The 15,744-nt window shown below is 47.4% G+C and overlaps 1 protein-coding gene across 1 annotated transcript in view; it reads right to left on the minus strand.

The window, feature by feature from the left end:
- Positions 1-2,193: 2,193 nt before the first annotated feature.
- The window catches only part of LOC144155227 (uncharacterized), a 34,868-nt gene continuing 21,317 nt past the window's right edge, over positions 2,194-15,744 (minus strand). Inside the window, exons 2-4 of the mRNA XM_077686553.1 lie at positions 15,364-15,470; positions 14,524-14,671; positions 2,194-2,879 (exon numbers count right to left, since the gene is read on the minus strand). Of these exons, the coding sequence (XP_077542679.1) occupies positions 2,510-2,879; positions 14,524-14,671; positions 15,364-15,463 (618 nt within the window). The 5' untranslated portion in view covers positions 15,464-15,470 and the 3' untranslated portion in view covers positions 2,194-2,509. The remainder of the gene's footprint in view (positions 2,880-14,523; positions 14,672-15,363; positions 15,471-15,744) is intronic.

Below are 15,744 nucleotides of genomic sequence, written 5' to 3' on the forward strand. Positions count from 1 at the left end.
CTGATGACTAGATTTTGAGTAGTAGAAACAGAACCTGTCTGGATTTATTGACTGGTATGATAAAGAGGGAGGATTAGTAGATGAGAAGAATTGAAAAGTGGCAAGATAGGGGATGCAGTTCGGCCCCTTAGGCACGCACTAAAAGATCGTTGGTCCACCTTCATGCGGGAAGGATATCTCACCGCCAAGGGGATTCTGAAGAAGCCGTCACGCCAAGATGTTATACGCTTCCATCGTGTCAGAGGCGTCAGTGTCTCCGTCTGAAGATACTGTCTTGGCATCCTTTAGGCGGTGCGGCATCCCTACAAGATTCGACGAGTCTGAAGACGTAGATTAAAAGTTTAAAGGAGCCATGAAGAGAAAATACAACTTCGTTTAATTTGAAAGAACTAGGATTCAGTATCTCACTCAGTTCCATTACAGCCCCAAAAGATGTTTTTTAACGAAAAAAAAGCAAGAAGTATTTAAAAACTTTCAAATTGCGCGCCACAGTGGCGTGTTATGAGCAAGAATGACGTCATACGGGCCAACAATAAAACATAATTTTCAGTGCGTTAACTGCACGTTAGCATTCAAGTGATGCGGTCAAATGGAACTAGAGGCCCCATTACAGACGTCCAGTCATGTGTCGTCGCGACAGGTCAGTTAGGCGGCCGCAAATCGCACAAACAAGGTTCCGTGACGTCACAGAAAAGTTGCGGGAAATCGGCTAGGGGGTCGCGACTTCTTCACGCGTTTTCTTTCATATCTCCGTTATTTTTTCGAAGATTGCGATGATATTGGCATCATCGTTATCGGGACTAAGCAGTCTTTCTAATAAACCCAACTTGTATTTTCTCTTCATGGCTCCTTTAACCACAGCCTGGCTTCTCTGAGCAGCAAACCGGCAAGGCCACCTGAAGCGCCGCAGCAGCTTGTGTTTACTTCCGACAGCGACGCATTATTACATGGCTTCAACGATAATAAAATAAATACAAAGGTTTAATTCATGCGTCCGTGTGGTTACTTCTTAAAGCGAAGCTTTCTATATGCGTCACTGATGGTGCTGTTCGTCCGAGTAAAACGCCCTGCAGGAAAGCCAACTTTACCCAATGGGTTTGACAAGTGATAAGTGAAGGCACATCAAGCGCCTCAAGCAAAAAACGCTTCATGTGGTCAGAATCGAACTTGGGTCCCTCGCGTTTTGAAGCCGACGTCTGACCGACTGCGCCATTCTGGCACCTTTTTCTTCATTATGCGCCATTCTGACACAATCGAAGCAGTGTGGATTTTTGACTTTGACTCAGCTTGCGCGGGAGAAAGGTCCGCGTTTTAACCTTGATCTCAAGTCTTTCTCCTGAGAAAAGGGCTTTGACTTTTTGCAGTTTTTGGCACTTGACCCGAAAGTACTCCCATCCCATATTTTTTATTTGATACCCTGTAGTATAGCACTTAAATTTCCGTGATCGAAGAGCAGGTTGAATGTTTTAAGGTAATGATGGATTTAAACATATTTGCTTGCGGAATCATGCTTTGTTTTTCTATCATTTACTGTCGTGTTTTTTTTTTACATTTCTGTATGTTTGTTTCCGCATTTTTCAGCACTACTGAAATAACACGATTGGAGTCAGGAATATGATTTCTCGCTTCATTTCAACCGTTTGTTTCTAATACGCCCAGACTGTGACACAAAGCGCGAAATTCAGTTTTTCTGTTTTCCAAGACGTCCGTTTCGCCTTCGTTTCAGTCGTTACGTAGGTACACTTGCGAGGCCTCTGACTAATGACGTGCGCAGAAACCGACGCCCCGCCTTGCTTTTTCTGCGTTACACCTGATCGTCTGCTTTCATCCAGGGCTCGCTCGAAACGGAAGCACTTTGGAATGGACATGAAATGGACAAAACTTGGAATTCCACCCCAGGTCTTTTCCGCGCAGAGTGAGGTCAGTTTATTACTTTTACTTTTGTCTACCTGACATGTGCAGCTACGAGGAATTGCTTTTTATCTCTATGCACGCCACGGAGACAAAATAGAAGCACTTTGAATCCCGGGTTCGAACCCTGCAACAGGACGAATTTTTCTTCAACTGCGAAGTTTCTGAGAAAGCTGTATAGCTTTCCTTTCTAGCCGTATGGCTGCTCTCAGGTGGATGTCAAACTTTCCTTGATAGAAAATTACTCCACCTTGGGGATTTCCCCTAAATCTGGTCGATTAATACACTTCTTTATTGAACTGATCAAAGCATTAGTTTCAATGCAAAAAAAAAACAATATCCTTCATATTCTTAAAAACATCACAAAAGCATTGAAAGTCATTGCCCATGAGAAAAACAGTGGACGTTCAGCACTTTTGTCGACACCTGCTTCTTTTGAACAAAACCGAAGCACTCGGAGACTGCGTTTGTAGATCCCAGCCAGTGGTGAAGCACTCCTCTGCTACGCACGTCTTTTTCACTGTCTAGGCACGCCCTGCGCTTTCCTGGAAACTGGGCACCTCCACCTCTTAGTCTCAGCTGCTTAGTCAACGTGTCCTCACTGCCTCTTGCGTGACCGCAAACTGTAGGTCTTCTTGCAGCTTTTATTCGCTGTAAACCTGGAAGGTTCGCCCGTTACTTGTGTGGGCAAGTTGACAGACGGCACGGCGTTATTTTTAATACCAACGACTCGGTGCCCCTGGTACACGAGATCGTCACGCGCAAAGTGGCGGAAGCATAGATGTGGTGCTCTTGCTTCAGGGTCTATAGGGACACTCTCCACCCAGGCTGCACGCAGCGAGGTCTCCTTCAGCGGGCAGGGAAATTCAAACAGCCAGAGGCCGTCCACTTTGATTGTGTTCGACGGGCAATCTCCGACAATGCAGCATTCCGGGCTCTGCCAGCTCTGCCGGGCACTGCCCTTGATGCTGCAAAAAAAAAAAAAAAAAAAGGAAGAGTACGCACACTTTGTTTTCAGACAGAAACACAGAAATAACCTCTTTTTTTTGGTATGCATTGACACTGATCTTTTAGATAAAACATGTTCCTCCACAGAAGTGTTAGAATACGTCTCCATCTTGCTTGCAGTTAAGTGCCTTCAAATATGGTACGAAGAAACACCTTTTTGCTGACACCTGCTGAGGCTGTGTCACCGTTATAGCATAGTAGTTATGACTTGCCAAGCACAAATAGGTCCTGTCACGGAAGATGATATATCTGTTGCAATCAGGGGATAAGAAGCAATCGTCACGGACTGCTCAACAAGCTTGCACGTGCGCAATATAAAAACAAGTGAAGTTGGACAGGGCATGTCACGCGGACATCAGATAACAGGGACAATGCGATTGAATATTGATTTGATTGATTGTAGGGTTTAACATGCCGACGCAACGCAGGCGATGAGGCGCGCCGTAGTGGAGGGCTCCGGATTAATTTTGACCACCTGGGGATCTTTAACGTGCGCCAAAATCTCGTGCACACGGGCGTTTTTGTTTATCGCCTCCATCAGAAAAGCGGCCGCCGCGGCCGGGATTTGAACCCGCAACCTCATGCTCAGCAGCGCAACGCCTTAGCCACTGAGCCACCACGGTGGGTAATGCGATTAAATAACAGGTTGAATATAAGGGGATGGGCAAAAAGTCTGATGGTTCGGAGAACTACGGGATAAAGATGGCGTGTCACGCTGCGACTTCAGAACGCTCCCCTCCTTTACGTCTCAACTTAGCAGTTGTCCGCTGCTAAAATGTTCACGGGCAAAGAATAGATCCAACTAAACCAAGGTAGTTGTCAGTAGCTGTGTGAAGAAGGCTTTGTCTTCCAAGGGTTCATGGTGATATAAATCTGCGCAACTGAGGGAATAAACAGTGGGCAGTACTCAAGCCAAATATTAAGCCCTAGGTCCTACACACTTTCTATACAAGTCAGAAACAATTTTCAGAGACAGCTTTCTCAAATGCCGGCGGTGCCACCACTGTCCACGTTTAACACGAAAGTGTTTTATGCCCGGACACACCAAGATTTCACTGACGTCATATCCGTCACGGAAATGACGCCAAGACAACGAAAACACGCGAAACGCCAGAAAAAGTTTCTACAGGGTTTCGCATTCAGGTCTTCTCTATAAACTTAATACTCTTGATGTTCCGCATCTTCTAATAAAGTGAATTGCCTCATATCTTGAACATAGAAAACAAATTGTTGATGTCGGTGGTTACGTTTCAGATCTTGGATCAGTTAACTCCGGGGTGCCTCAGGGAAGTGTCCTGGGGCCTTTATTATTTCTGGTGTTTATAAATGACATAACCTCTTGCGTACACGAAAGTGTTGGTATTCGTTTATTTGCGGACGATTGTCTTTTGTACAGAGCTGTTGAATCAACTAATGACCAAATTACCCTCAACGACAGCCTGAATTCAATATCTAATTGGTGCGACATTTGGGAAATGAAGCTTAACCAAACCAAAACAGTGTACATGCGCATAACTAATAAAAAATGTCCTCTTATGTTCAATTACTCTGTAAAGGGAGTCGAAATTTCTCACACCAATAGCTTTAAATATCTCGGCTTAACGTTTACAAACAATCTAATCTGGTCAATGCATATCGACAAAATCTGTGCATCAACACGGCGTAAGCTCAGCCTCTTACGACACAAACTGAAAAACTCCCCCTCCCATGTTAAACTTCTTGCATATAACACGCTAATCAGGCCTCGTCTTGAATACGCGTGTATCGTTTGGGACCCGTACACTAAAAACGACATTAACAAACTTGAACGAATTCAGAGGCTGGCTGTACGGTTCATATATAATCGTTACCGCCGACATGACTCGCCTACCACTTTAATGCAAACCAACAACATCATGACGTTACAGAGCCGCTGAAAAATAACAAGACTAAAATTTCTTTATCAGCTTTGGAACCGTAAACTTGCACTCGACCCCGCTCCTTATCTAAACCTTTTGCCCCACAGACCCACCAGGAACTTTCACCCTCTTAAATTTAACTCGATTTTTGCACGCACAAACAAATTCAAAAATTCCTTTTTCCCGCGCACCATACGTGATTGGAATGCCTTGCCAGCCGAAACCTTCTTATCAAATAATGTTCCTCAGTTGTTTAACCAGCTCGTAGAATAAAATGTAACGGTGCCATTATCCTGTGATTGGTTTGCCATATCTAGTTGTGTAAAATCTGAGCTACGCTACTGTGCATGATCTTTGCTGCCTTGCTTCGCGTTTTTTTTTTTTTTCTGTCTTGGTCCCTACCGTCTTATGTGCCATATGTCTGAAATATGCGCTGATTAGCCCTCTCTTGTTCTCTGGTGTTTTCTTAGATTGTTCATTGCTTATTTCTTCGTGCTTGCAATTTATATTTCTTTTTTCTTCCTCTTTCTTTATCTTATTTAAAACTGGTTTTCATCATTGATGTATAAACAAACCACTCCTGTTTGGGCCGCCCAAGGCCTGCAGTATTGAATAAATAAAATAAATAAATAAAATAAATAAATAAAATAAATAAATAAAATTGACACGGATGGTACTGCCGTCTAGGAGAGGTGAAGCGAAGTAGCGCATCATCACGCCAACGAGCGCCGACAGTTGGCGTAAGCTGCGTCGTAGCGACGCCGGCGGGCGAATGGCGCGAACGTGACTGATTTGGTGCGAAGAGGAACGTCAGCGGGAAGCGGAATGCGTTCGCGCGCTCACGGTCCAAGCTACGAAGCCTGTCTCTCGCCTTCCAAAAGCTGAGCTCGTCTCAACGCAACCGTGTGTCGTACACGCCACGAAGCAGGGCCGAAGTGGTTGCACCTTTGCCGAAACGACCCGCCAGCAGGAAGTCGCTGGCCATTTCGCTGCACATTTCACTTTCGTGTTTTACCGATTCCCACGACAGAGGAATCAACCACACTTTTTAGCCACCCTTGCCATTCTGCATTAAATGGGAACGTTACCATGCAACAAAGGTGTCAAGTGTACATTTATTAGTGAAAAAACCATTTTCGTATTGTGGTGTAAAAAATTGCTACTGAACTCTACTCTGGCACCACGAACAGAAAACCGCACACATCAAATGCCACCACAACGGTGTAAAGGGTGGAACACATTCGGAAAAGCACGCGTTCCCGCTCGCGTCTACGCGCCTAGAACCGGTTGGCTGCCGGATGACCCGCCATGTCGCCCTCTCCTACGCGCATCCAATCTGCATTTTGACGCGCCGCGTCGGAAACCAGATTGTGTTCGCGCTCTAGTACAGGCGCCGACCGCAGCGGCGCGGGATACGAATGAGGGGCCGGCAATACCTTGCGGAGTGGCGCGCGCAGATAGTGTCTACGCAACGTGTTTGTCTTTCCGTGTCGTTCAAGCTGTTTTTCTGCGTTTTCTGCGGCCAGAGTGAATCACGAGGAGCAGACATTATGGTCAAGCTTCCCCGTTGTGTTCGGCACCGTGCGTAGCGTTTTTTGTTGCGGTTTGGGGCCAGCCGCAATGATTGTTGTGCAAGCTCAAGTGGTGGAGTGGGCTGACGCAGTGCGCGGATGTCGCGGCCTATGTGTATGGTGGCTGTGACGTGCTGGTCGTTGCAGTGGCACGCTTACGAAATCGAGCCGGGCCAAGCATTCTTCCTGGTAAGCTGGAGGGTCACATGATCGAATTCAAGAGAAAAATAACAAAAAAAATCCACGGCCATCTCCACTAGCGTGAAACCTGGGGAGGGGCGAATCATGCATTCTTGGCATTTTTACCAACGGAGATGAAACCTGGGGGGGGGGGGGGGGGGAGGTAGAGGTATACAGCTTTGCTGTAAAAGTCTCTTGTCTTTGAAGCACGAAGTTCTCTAGCGCGAGGCATAAACGAGTGTCCCGGTGTTTAGTACGCGTTACGAAGCGCTCAGCGCGAGGCGTAGACAAGTGTCCCGGTGTTTTTTTTTTTTTTTTTTAGTACGCGTTACGTTCTAGCGCGAGGTGTGAACGAGTTTCTAGGTGTTTTAGCACCGTGACCACATGAGACGACAATTACGACGACGACTACAGGAGGCGTCAGCAGCCCCAGCCCCTAGGGGACTACGCCCCTAAAACTCGTACTGTTATGTTCGTTACAGCGCTGATTGAGTTCAAGATTTCCTTTTCTATGGTTCGAGCTTGACGAATGAGTTAATCGGCGGCTTCGGTGCGCTCCGCCGTTGTCAGGCGTAGCGTTTCGTTGTCCTCACCGCGTCATACAACCGATGGTCACGGCCGTCGTTTTCTGTGACCACGCCATAAACTTGAAACTGAGCAGCAGACGATAGCGTGGCGTCGGTGACGACCGGGAAGGCGATAACGCAACAATGCTTGCAGTGACGCAGAGAGCATCAACTATGTTACTAAAAGCGATTGAAAGAAATAAATAGACACGGCAAAAAGATTGTGTGATGTTCTTTAGCTCAACATCCGCCTTTCGCTCGCTTTTGCATCAACGTTACTTGATCGCCTTGTAATGTTGCCACCAATTTTAACCCCCCCCCCCCCCCCCCCAAAAAAAAAAAAAAGTCTTTCCCTTGCCAGCCTCGGCTGCAGTCCTAATTTTTATAATAAATGTCAAGTGTTTTTATATCTTTTATGTGCAATATTTGATAGCTTGGTTGTCATCTTTATGAGCTAAGCGTCAAATTACACTGCATGTCGCCCTAGCCACACGTGCCTCACCTCACTGATTGCTTACGCTTTGCTTACGTACAACATGGCGAATTCACCATGAATTTATGCAGTCAAGAATAGGGCCCGTGGGCTATAACGGACATTAGAATGGAAGGCTCCAAATTAGGACCACATGGGATTCTTCACATCCCGCAGGACACGGGCACCTTTTGCATTCTTTCGCTGATGCCGCAGTCAGTGTTACACTTGCGTTCTTCGCTAATCAGCAAAATGTCACGGGATCAAAAGCCTGAAGGTCCCAATGTACACGTACGAAATGATGGAGACCTCTGCCCCTTTTTACACAAAGCCGTGGATTGACAAGGGCAAAGAAAGGAAAACACAAACACGAGCTCTCGTGTTTTCCTTTCGTTGTACTCGTCTACGTGCTGTTTTTTGTCTAAATGTGCAGAAGAACCAATTAACCCAAGTTAGAAATTGAGTTAGAAATAATTGAGGCTACCGATGGCGGTCTCGTGTGTTTTCAAAGAAGCATTTACACAGACACACCGCATTCTGTATGCAATGGCAGCGGAGCAGTTAATTTTAGGTAGCCATCTCGGAGCCAGTTTCTACCCGCTGCACATTTTGGTTCCACATGTATAATTTGCCCTGACCGTATAATGTTTTGTGGAGAATTTTGTGGTCTGCTAGGTCGCCTTACCACGCCGTCTGCAATGATTCTCAACTGACATCCGCCAATTTGCGCGCAGGAGCAACGGAAACTAGCCGTAGCCGGCATGGTCGGCTGCACGAGTGAAATGTAACAATTTTGACCCACCGACAGTGAAATAAATACCACATTTACTTAAATATCGAGCAATTATCCCCTCCTCACTCCCAGGAACAACGCAAATACGGGGGTGGGGAGGGGGGGGGGTGTTCACTGCAAGAATCCGCCCACTTTTTTTCTTTCCGGAAAGTCAACTTTTCGCGCCATTGCACACATGCCACGGCCAACCACAGGACAAAGTTGCACAAGACACCCGATTTGAGCAAGTATTCCAGGAACAGAACTGTACTGCAATAGGAGTTTAAGTGCGTTCCGCACATGTGGAGTAACCTACCTTCCGTCTTGCGTGCCCATGCTCTCCCTATACAAATAACATTCAAAGGTCAAGTACAATCACTTCAAAAGAGCTCACATAACAAGCGTCGCTACAACGGAAACTGAGAGATATCAGCTTTGATATAACTGCTTTTATCTCGAGACGTGGCATTTCACTACACTTTATTGAGCGACCACTAAGGAGAAACCCCCCCCCCCCCCAAAAAAAAAAAAAAATGGAAGCGGACAACACGGCGGCTTGCCCTTTTTTTCTCTGTCATGTTTTCCTTTCGCTATGAACGCTGCGTGAACGATTTCACGCTCAACTGAAAAGTACGAGGTTGTGCGGCAGGTTTTGCTCGCACAAATTACAATAAGCAACGTAGATGACTTGAAATGTAGCATGATTTGCCTTTTGGCGCAGTTTGGTATATCAATCACATCACTGAACTTGCGCATGACATCGTCTTGAGGAGCAGGGGATTAATATCAGACTTCCAAAAAAATGCTACAGAAACCTTACGCAGGAATCTCAGTGTAGGGTCAAAGACAAACGTGAAGAAAGTGAAAGTAATCTTGAACAGACATGAAAAAAGCCTTCCCTTAGCCAACTTAATGAAATGCTAGAAGAGGTGGATGGAAATAAATATCCTGGACAAGTTGCCAGCAGTAAAGAGATCCAGAATTAATATGGGCTCGGGTGCATATTACGAGCACTCTCAAGTGATTAACAGTAGGGTTGATGAACTCTGTCACTAAGACAAAGGTAAACAACCACTGCACACTGGCGGTAATGACTTCTGTGGCCGAAGCTAGGAGACATGTTGTGACGGCTCGTGTTCGCCGAAAAGACTTCGGCGGGTGGTTGGCCTCAAGAAACTGTGCATGATGCCATACTGGTACGGTGTCATCCGGCAGCACCACCAATCCCGGGAACCGGCGCTAAAAGAGATTATCGCTAGTTCTAATATTGTACAGGGCCGCGTATGTGTGTGCGCGTGCGTGCATTTAACTTCTAAGGATCGGCGACGGGACCCTTCCGAAAAACGGTCGAGCGCGCCGCACGGGGACGGAGTCACCGGGCCAGCAATGGAAATTTCGAGAAGCAGCGGAGTGGTGAGTGCGTTGGGAAGCGACAATGACTCACAGTGCAAAGGGCACCTTGGTACCGTCTTGGAGACGCCACTCGAACCCCCCGATAAGAACTCATTTTGTTACAACCTAAGTGGCTCATTATGCCCTCGCCGGACACGATGGGACAGCGGTCATTGACGGCGTGGTAGGAGGAGTGGAAGAACGACGAAAGGTATTAAAAGAGGAGGCCGACCGGAGGGCGAGGGGAGTCAGAAACGGGCAGTCAGATTCAGGCAGTCAGATCCGGGCAGTCAGATCCGGAGAGATCTAGGGACAGCATTCCGGGGGCGGGCGAGACGAGTCGCGGGATGCGTTAGGCCGAAGACAGGGGTGCTTCGGGCCCCGGAGTCTAGCTATCGTTCGGGTGCGACGTCTAACGGGAGAGCGACCTGGGGGGCAGACGAGACGAGACGCAAGAAGCGGTAGGCAGAAGGCAGGGGAGCTTAGGACTCCGGAGTCTAGCCATCGTTCGAGTGCGACGTCTGACCACCCGTCTCCGCACTTAGGCCAACCGACGTCCGGCCATCGTACCAAACCGAGTCAAAGCAGCAGCCTCATCGCGGCGTACGCCACCTCTTCGTTCGAGCCCGCGCCAGCAGCCTCATCGCGGCGGACCCTTCGTTCGACCCGAGCCACCGCGGCGAGCGTCAGGCCCTTCCTACAAGCCCGTGCCTCACCGCGCCGAAGCAGCCCAGCGATGCCGAGCCGTAAGCGAGATCGAGCCAGTTGATCCTATTAAATTCCATGTAAAAACTTCTATGTGTCTTCTCTGCCTCCATCTCGTCATGCCCAGTGTGGACCCAGAGTCACGTTAAGAATCGTCGACAATCGCAATGCTAAACCCTTCGGAAGCAAACTTAGGTAGGTTCAACGAATCATGGAAAAAAGAATGATAGTGACAAGAAACGAGCATTTTGGATTAGGGAGCAAATTTCGGTGAAAGGCATCAAATTAAAAAAAAGAAGGGTAGTTGGGCTGGACATGTGATTCACAGAACTGAGAATCGGTGGGTCATCAGGGTAATAGAACGGTTACTGAAAGACGGGCCGAAGTCAGGGAAGGCCAGTAGCTCGGTGGAGGGAGGAGATAAGAGAATTTGGAGGCGAATAATAGAGACACAGCGGAGGATAGGAGTGGTTGGCCTGGGGATGATGACATGGGAGAGCATAGGTAGATCCAAACTGCCTTAGCTAGATCCAAAACTTAGGCAGATCCATGCTTGGTTTGCACTAAGCTCAGTTTCATATAGAGAAATGCAGAAAATGCGGTCGCATTACATTTTATACTTTACTTGGTACTGGAACCATTTTCCCAGGCTATTGGAAGTGCGATGTGCATGTATTTGTGGTTCCTGTTCCTAATTGTTGCTGTGATTGCTTTAACCATTTTACACACGTTTTAAAGCAAAGCTTTTTACCTCTACCCCTCAAGGGTTCTTTCGCGACCGTTGGTGTCACCAGAAAACTCCAGCGAACAAATAAAAGAATTCACTGGCACCGCCGGGAATCGCACCTGGAACTAATAGACTAACAAAGCGACAGCCCGTTGTCTTACAGATTTAGCTACGAGCCCACGCGAACACGGGAAGACAAATGGTGTACTGGCCAAGCACATCTACGGGTTTACCCCCTGCGTTCTCGCTGAATGCCACGTGAAAGCGTTACGCGACCACTCACGCCCTTCTAACGGCCCTGTGCGCATCTTGTTCATGTACTAAGAGTTACAAAAATTAAAGTAAGCTCACACCAATGCATGACATCTCACTTCTAGTACGCCAATGTGCTAAAGCCTGTGACCTCCAGTGCTAACGTAAACAATTACAGCTACTTGTCGTCCGCCCTCACGCCAAACCAAGGAATACATTCAAATACAACTTGATGGCCAGGCCATCACTCCAAGCCCCAGCATCAAGATCCTGGGTCTACATCTCGAGGCTAACACCAAGAGTGACGTCTCCTTGCAGCGCCTCAAAAACAGCATTAATCAAATCATGACGTCGCATGGGTAATCGTTATGGGTGCCGTTTACAGCTTTGCTTTCCAACCACATTCACGGGGTGGATGGGCGCGATTTTTTTGTTTTGTGCTGGTCCATTAAAAGAAAAAAATTAAGTCCGCGTTTGTTTCGTGTAACTCAGGTTATTTCCTTTTTAAAGCAAAGCTTTTTACCTCTACCCCCCAAGAGTTCTTTCGCGACCGTTGGTGTCACCAGAAAACTCCAGCGAACAAATAAAAGAATTTACTGGCACTGCCGGGAATCGAACGTGGAACAAATCGACTAACAAAGCGAGAGCCCGGTGTCTTACCGATTTAGCTACGAGCCCACGCGAAAACGGGGAAGACAAGTGGTGTACTCACCAAGCAAATCTACGGGTTTACCCCCTGCGTTCTCGCTGGATGCCACGTTAAAGCGTCACGCGACCACTCACGCCCGTCTATCGGCCCTGTGCGCATCTTGCTGATGTGCTAAGAGTTACAAAAACTAAAGAAAGCTCAAACCAATGCATGGCATCTCACTTCTAGTACGCCGATGTGCTAAATTCTGTGGCCTCCAGTGTTAACGTAAACAATTACAGCTCCTTGTCGTCCGCCCTCACGTCAAATCAAGGAATACATTCAAATACTCCTTGATGGCCAGGTCATCACTCGAAGCCCCAGCATCAAGATCCCTACATCTCGAGGCCAACACCAAGAGGGACGTCTGCTTGCAGCGCCTCAAAAACAGCATTAATCAAATCATACACATGATCAGGCGAGTTGCCACCAAGAAGCGAAGCCTAAAGGAATCCGGTACCTCTCGATTAATTGAAGTTTTTGTCCTCTCGAGAGTCACTTACGTCAACCCCCTGTCTTCTTTTCAACAAGGAAGACATAGATATGCTTTATATAATGATTAGAAAGGCGGTCGAGCAGGGCATTGGTATTCTCATGAGTGCGTCCACACAGAGGCTGCTTAGCACGGGGCTCCACAACACGGTGGAAGAGCCGATAGAAGGCCATCTTTCTAACCAGAAGGTCCGACTCAGAACTGCGGTGGGTAACCGCATGCTTCAGCAGCTTCACCATATTGGCTGGGCAGCCCAGAATGTCACTCCGCTTGACGTACTCCATGACTCTTGACGACTAAAACTAAAGATGCTCCCTTTGCTTAGAAATGTGAACCCCTCACATGACGAGGGTCACCGAAAAGCACGAGCTCAAGCGCTAAACAACACCCTCGTGGGGATCATGCAGTTATCTACACAGACACCTCCAAACATCGAGGGCAGCAATACGCCATCATCGTGGCTACTTCCAGAACCAACCTCCTTGCGTGTACCTCGCTTAGGACCCAAGAAATGACGGCAGCAGAAGAGGCAGCCATCACCCTGGCTCTCACTCAACCAGGGGTTCGGAGGGTAGTCACCGATTCCCAGCAAGCCTACTGGAATTACCAGTCGGGTTGGGTGTCCTCACCTGCACTGCGCGTGCTAAAAAACCACTCCCCAAACGGTTCCATTCAGCTCATCTGGACACCCCCTCACGCTTCAATGGAGGGCAAAACAAATACGCCCACCCAACAAGCCTGCGCTTTTACCTCCCGTGCTATGGAGCTGCACGAGGACAGTCACCCGCTTTTCACGTTCAGGGAGATAACCAAGCATTATCGCCTTCTGAGACAGACCGTACCTTCGCCTTACCCTGACCTCTCCAGAGAACAACAACGACTCATACAATCCGGGCTTCTTCCCACAGCCTACGCGTCTTCACTTAATGCATCTGAATCGCTACGACGCTGAATGTAAATTTTGCTCAGAAGTAGGTACACTCCGCCCCGTAATCGGGGTGTGCGACTTTAGCCCTGAGCACCCTCCTCTCTTTCCGTCAACTACCCAACAAGAGCAATGGGAGATGCTACTGTCTAGGCCCTCTCTACCTACCCAGCTTAAGCGGGTGGACAGAACACAGGCCTCGCGGACTGCATATATGGGCCCCACAGAAGAAGGAATCACTCCCCAGGGCTGCAATCTGGGCCGTTCAGAAATCTGAACAGAAGTATTTCTTCCTCCTGCTCCTCCTTCTTTGCCGCAAATCTCGTCGCCTCCGTCCGCGGCGCAGAGACGGAGAAGTCAGATCGTCTAACACCGGGTTGGAGCTTTAATTTTATAAAAAAAATTTCCACTCTTGTGCTACACCAATACAACAACCAAACACCGTTCATGCATCATGCATTGATTTAACCTTACCAAGAATATCTCTTTGAAGTAATAAATGGTGTGGTTAAGTGCATTTCACTTTTCTCTGGTTTTACTATTTGTAGAGCGATGTGAGTGAATTTAAGTGACGTCTCATGGGTAATCGTTATGGGTGCCGTTTACAGCTTTGCTTTCCAACCACATTCACGGGGTGGATTGGCGCGATTTTTTTGTGTTTCGTTGACTCATACTCTATCAAGTATGTTTCTGGTTATTATTAATTATACAGCAAGAATATGAGGCCTTGCATTTTATTTTTAATAATTACAGTTTTGCCAGATTGTGCATTTGTGCGACTACTCATTCATTTGTTGCATTGTATGTGTTACTGCCACCCCTTCTCCTATAAATACCTTCTGAGAGAAGACCTTTAGGGGAATTCTGAATTAAATAAATAAATACAGCACACTTCTTACTGTCTATTGAGGAGTCTCCCAATTGTGAATTGCCTGAATCCCTGACACTGGTGAATGAACTTACACCGGCGCGCGGAAGAACATTTGGGGATGGTAGATATGGTCGGGCACTACGTTCAGCTCGCCCAACACACCCAGGATGGCCTGCGGTGTTAGGGATGGTGCTTGTACCTCGCTTTGAGAAGAGCTGGAGGCATCCATTTTGAAGTCATCTGCAAAGCGAAAGCAAGATGAAAACAGTGGGAATGAGTAAAAAAAAACGCGGCGCTGGATTATAATTGCGGTTCTCAAATGCAGGTTGGCAAACCCTTCAGTTTCGCTTCCTCCCCTTTTTTTAAGTTTTGAGCAGTTGGGACGTGTCAGCAAAGTGAAAAATTCGCCTTTGCTGGGGCAAGGTGTGCACGTTCTGTTTATTCCTGCGTAATGCATACAGTTATTCACGTGGAGTATGTTTCAGCAACCGAATGTGCTACCCGAAGTGATTCTGGAAGACCGACAAGCTCTGCTATGACGCACCAGAATTCATCAAAGGGGCATATGCCTCCTAATTTTGATTTATAATAACGATATTAATAAATATTTTGATCTAAGACCCTTCCCACCTTTTTGCCAGCATACCGAATAGCTGGCAATTCAAGCATAGTGAAAGCTTGCCAGGGGGCTATTATGCTGATAATTCAAATACGGTAGCATACGTGGCTGCGCTTGAATCACGCTTCGCTGTAATTCATCGCAAGTGTATTTTTATTATTGTATCACCCACATATACGGGTCATTAGTATGTATTTGTTATTTGCTTTCACTCGCCTGCGCCTCCTTCTAATAACAACCTCATCTTACATGGCCCTTGCCCTCCTCCTCCCGCTATATGTTGCCTTTGCGCTGCTTTTCTACTCCAGCCCACCTTCAGCTCCCAGTGTTATCTTCGCCTTCTTTTTCGGCGGCTTTCCCGGATGGCCGCTTCCAGAACGCTTGTGGTCCGGTGAATCGCCGTGGGATGCCATTGGTCACCTAAAAGAACATATGAAGCGAGATGCATTCGTCAGCACTTGTCCAGATAATCTGCATGACCTGAGGCTCTCAATATCAGTGTCTCCAGACCGCTTGGATTCCTGCAGTACCTAGAGTCTCAAGTCCATGGACGTGCTGCAATTGGGTAGCTGAACAGAACACTGCCATTGTAGCCTTGACGGCGATTAGCAGACCACTGTTAACCATGGGCCACTTCCCACTCCGTAAACCCCGATGTATACTGTCCCTTCAAGGCAACAATAATTGTGCTTCA

Source organism: Haemaphysalis longicornis, unplaced genomic scaffold, assembly GCF_048455015.1.
Source record: "Haemaphysalis longicornis isolate Haplotype H1 unplaced genomic scaffold, Haemaphysalis longicornis Haplotype H1 scaffold_1, whole genome shotgun sequence".
Taxonomy (NCBI): domain Eukaryota; kingdom Metazoa; phylum Arthropoda; class Arachnida; order Ixodida; family Ixodidae; genus Haemaphysalis; species Haemaphysalis longicornis.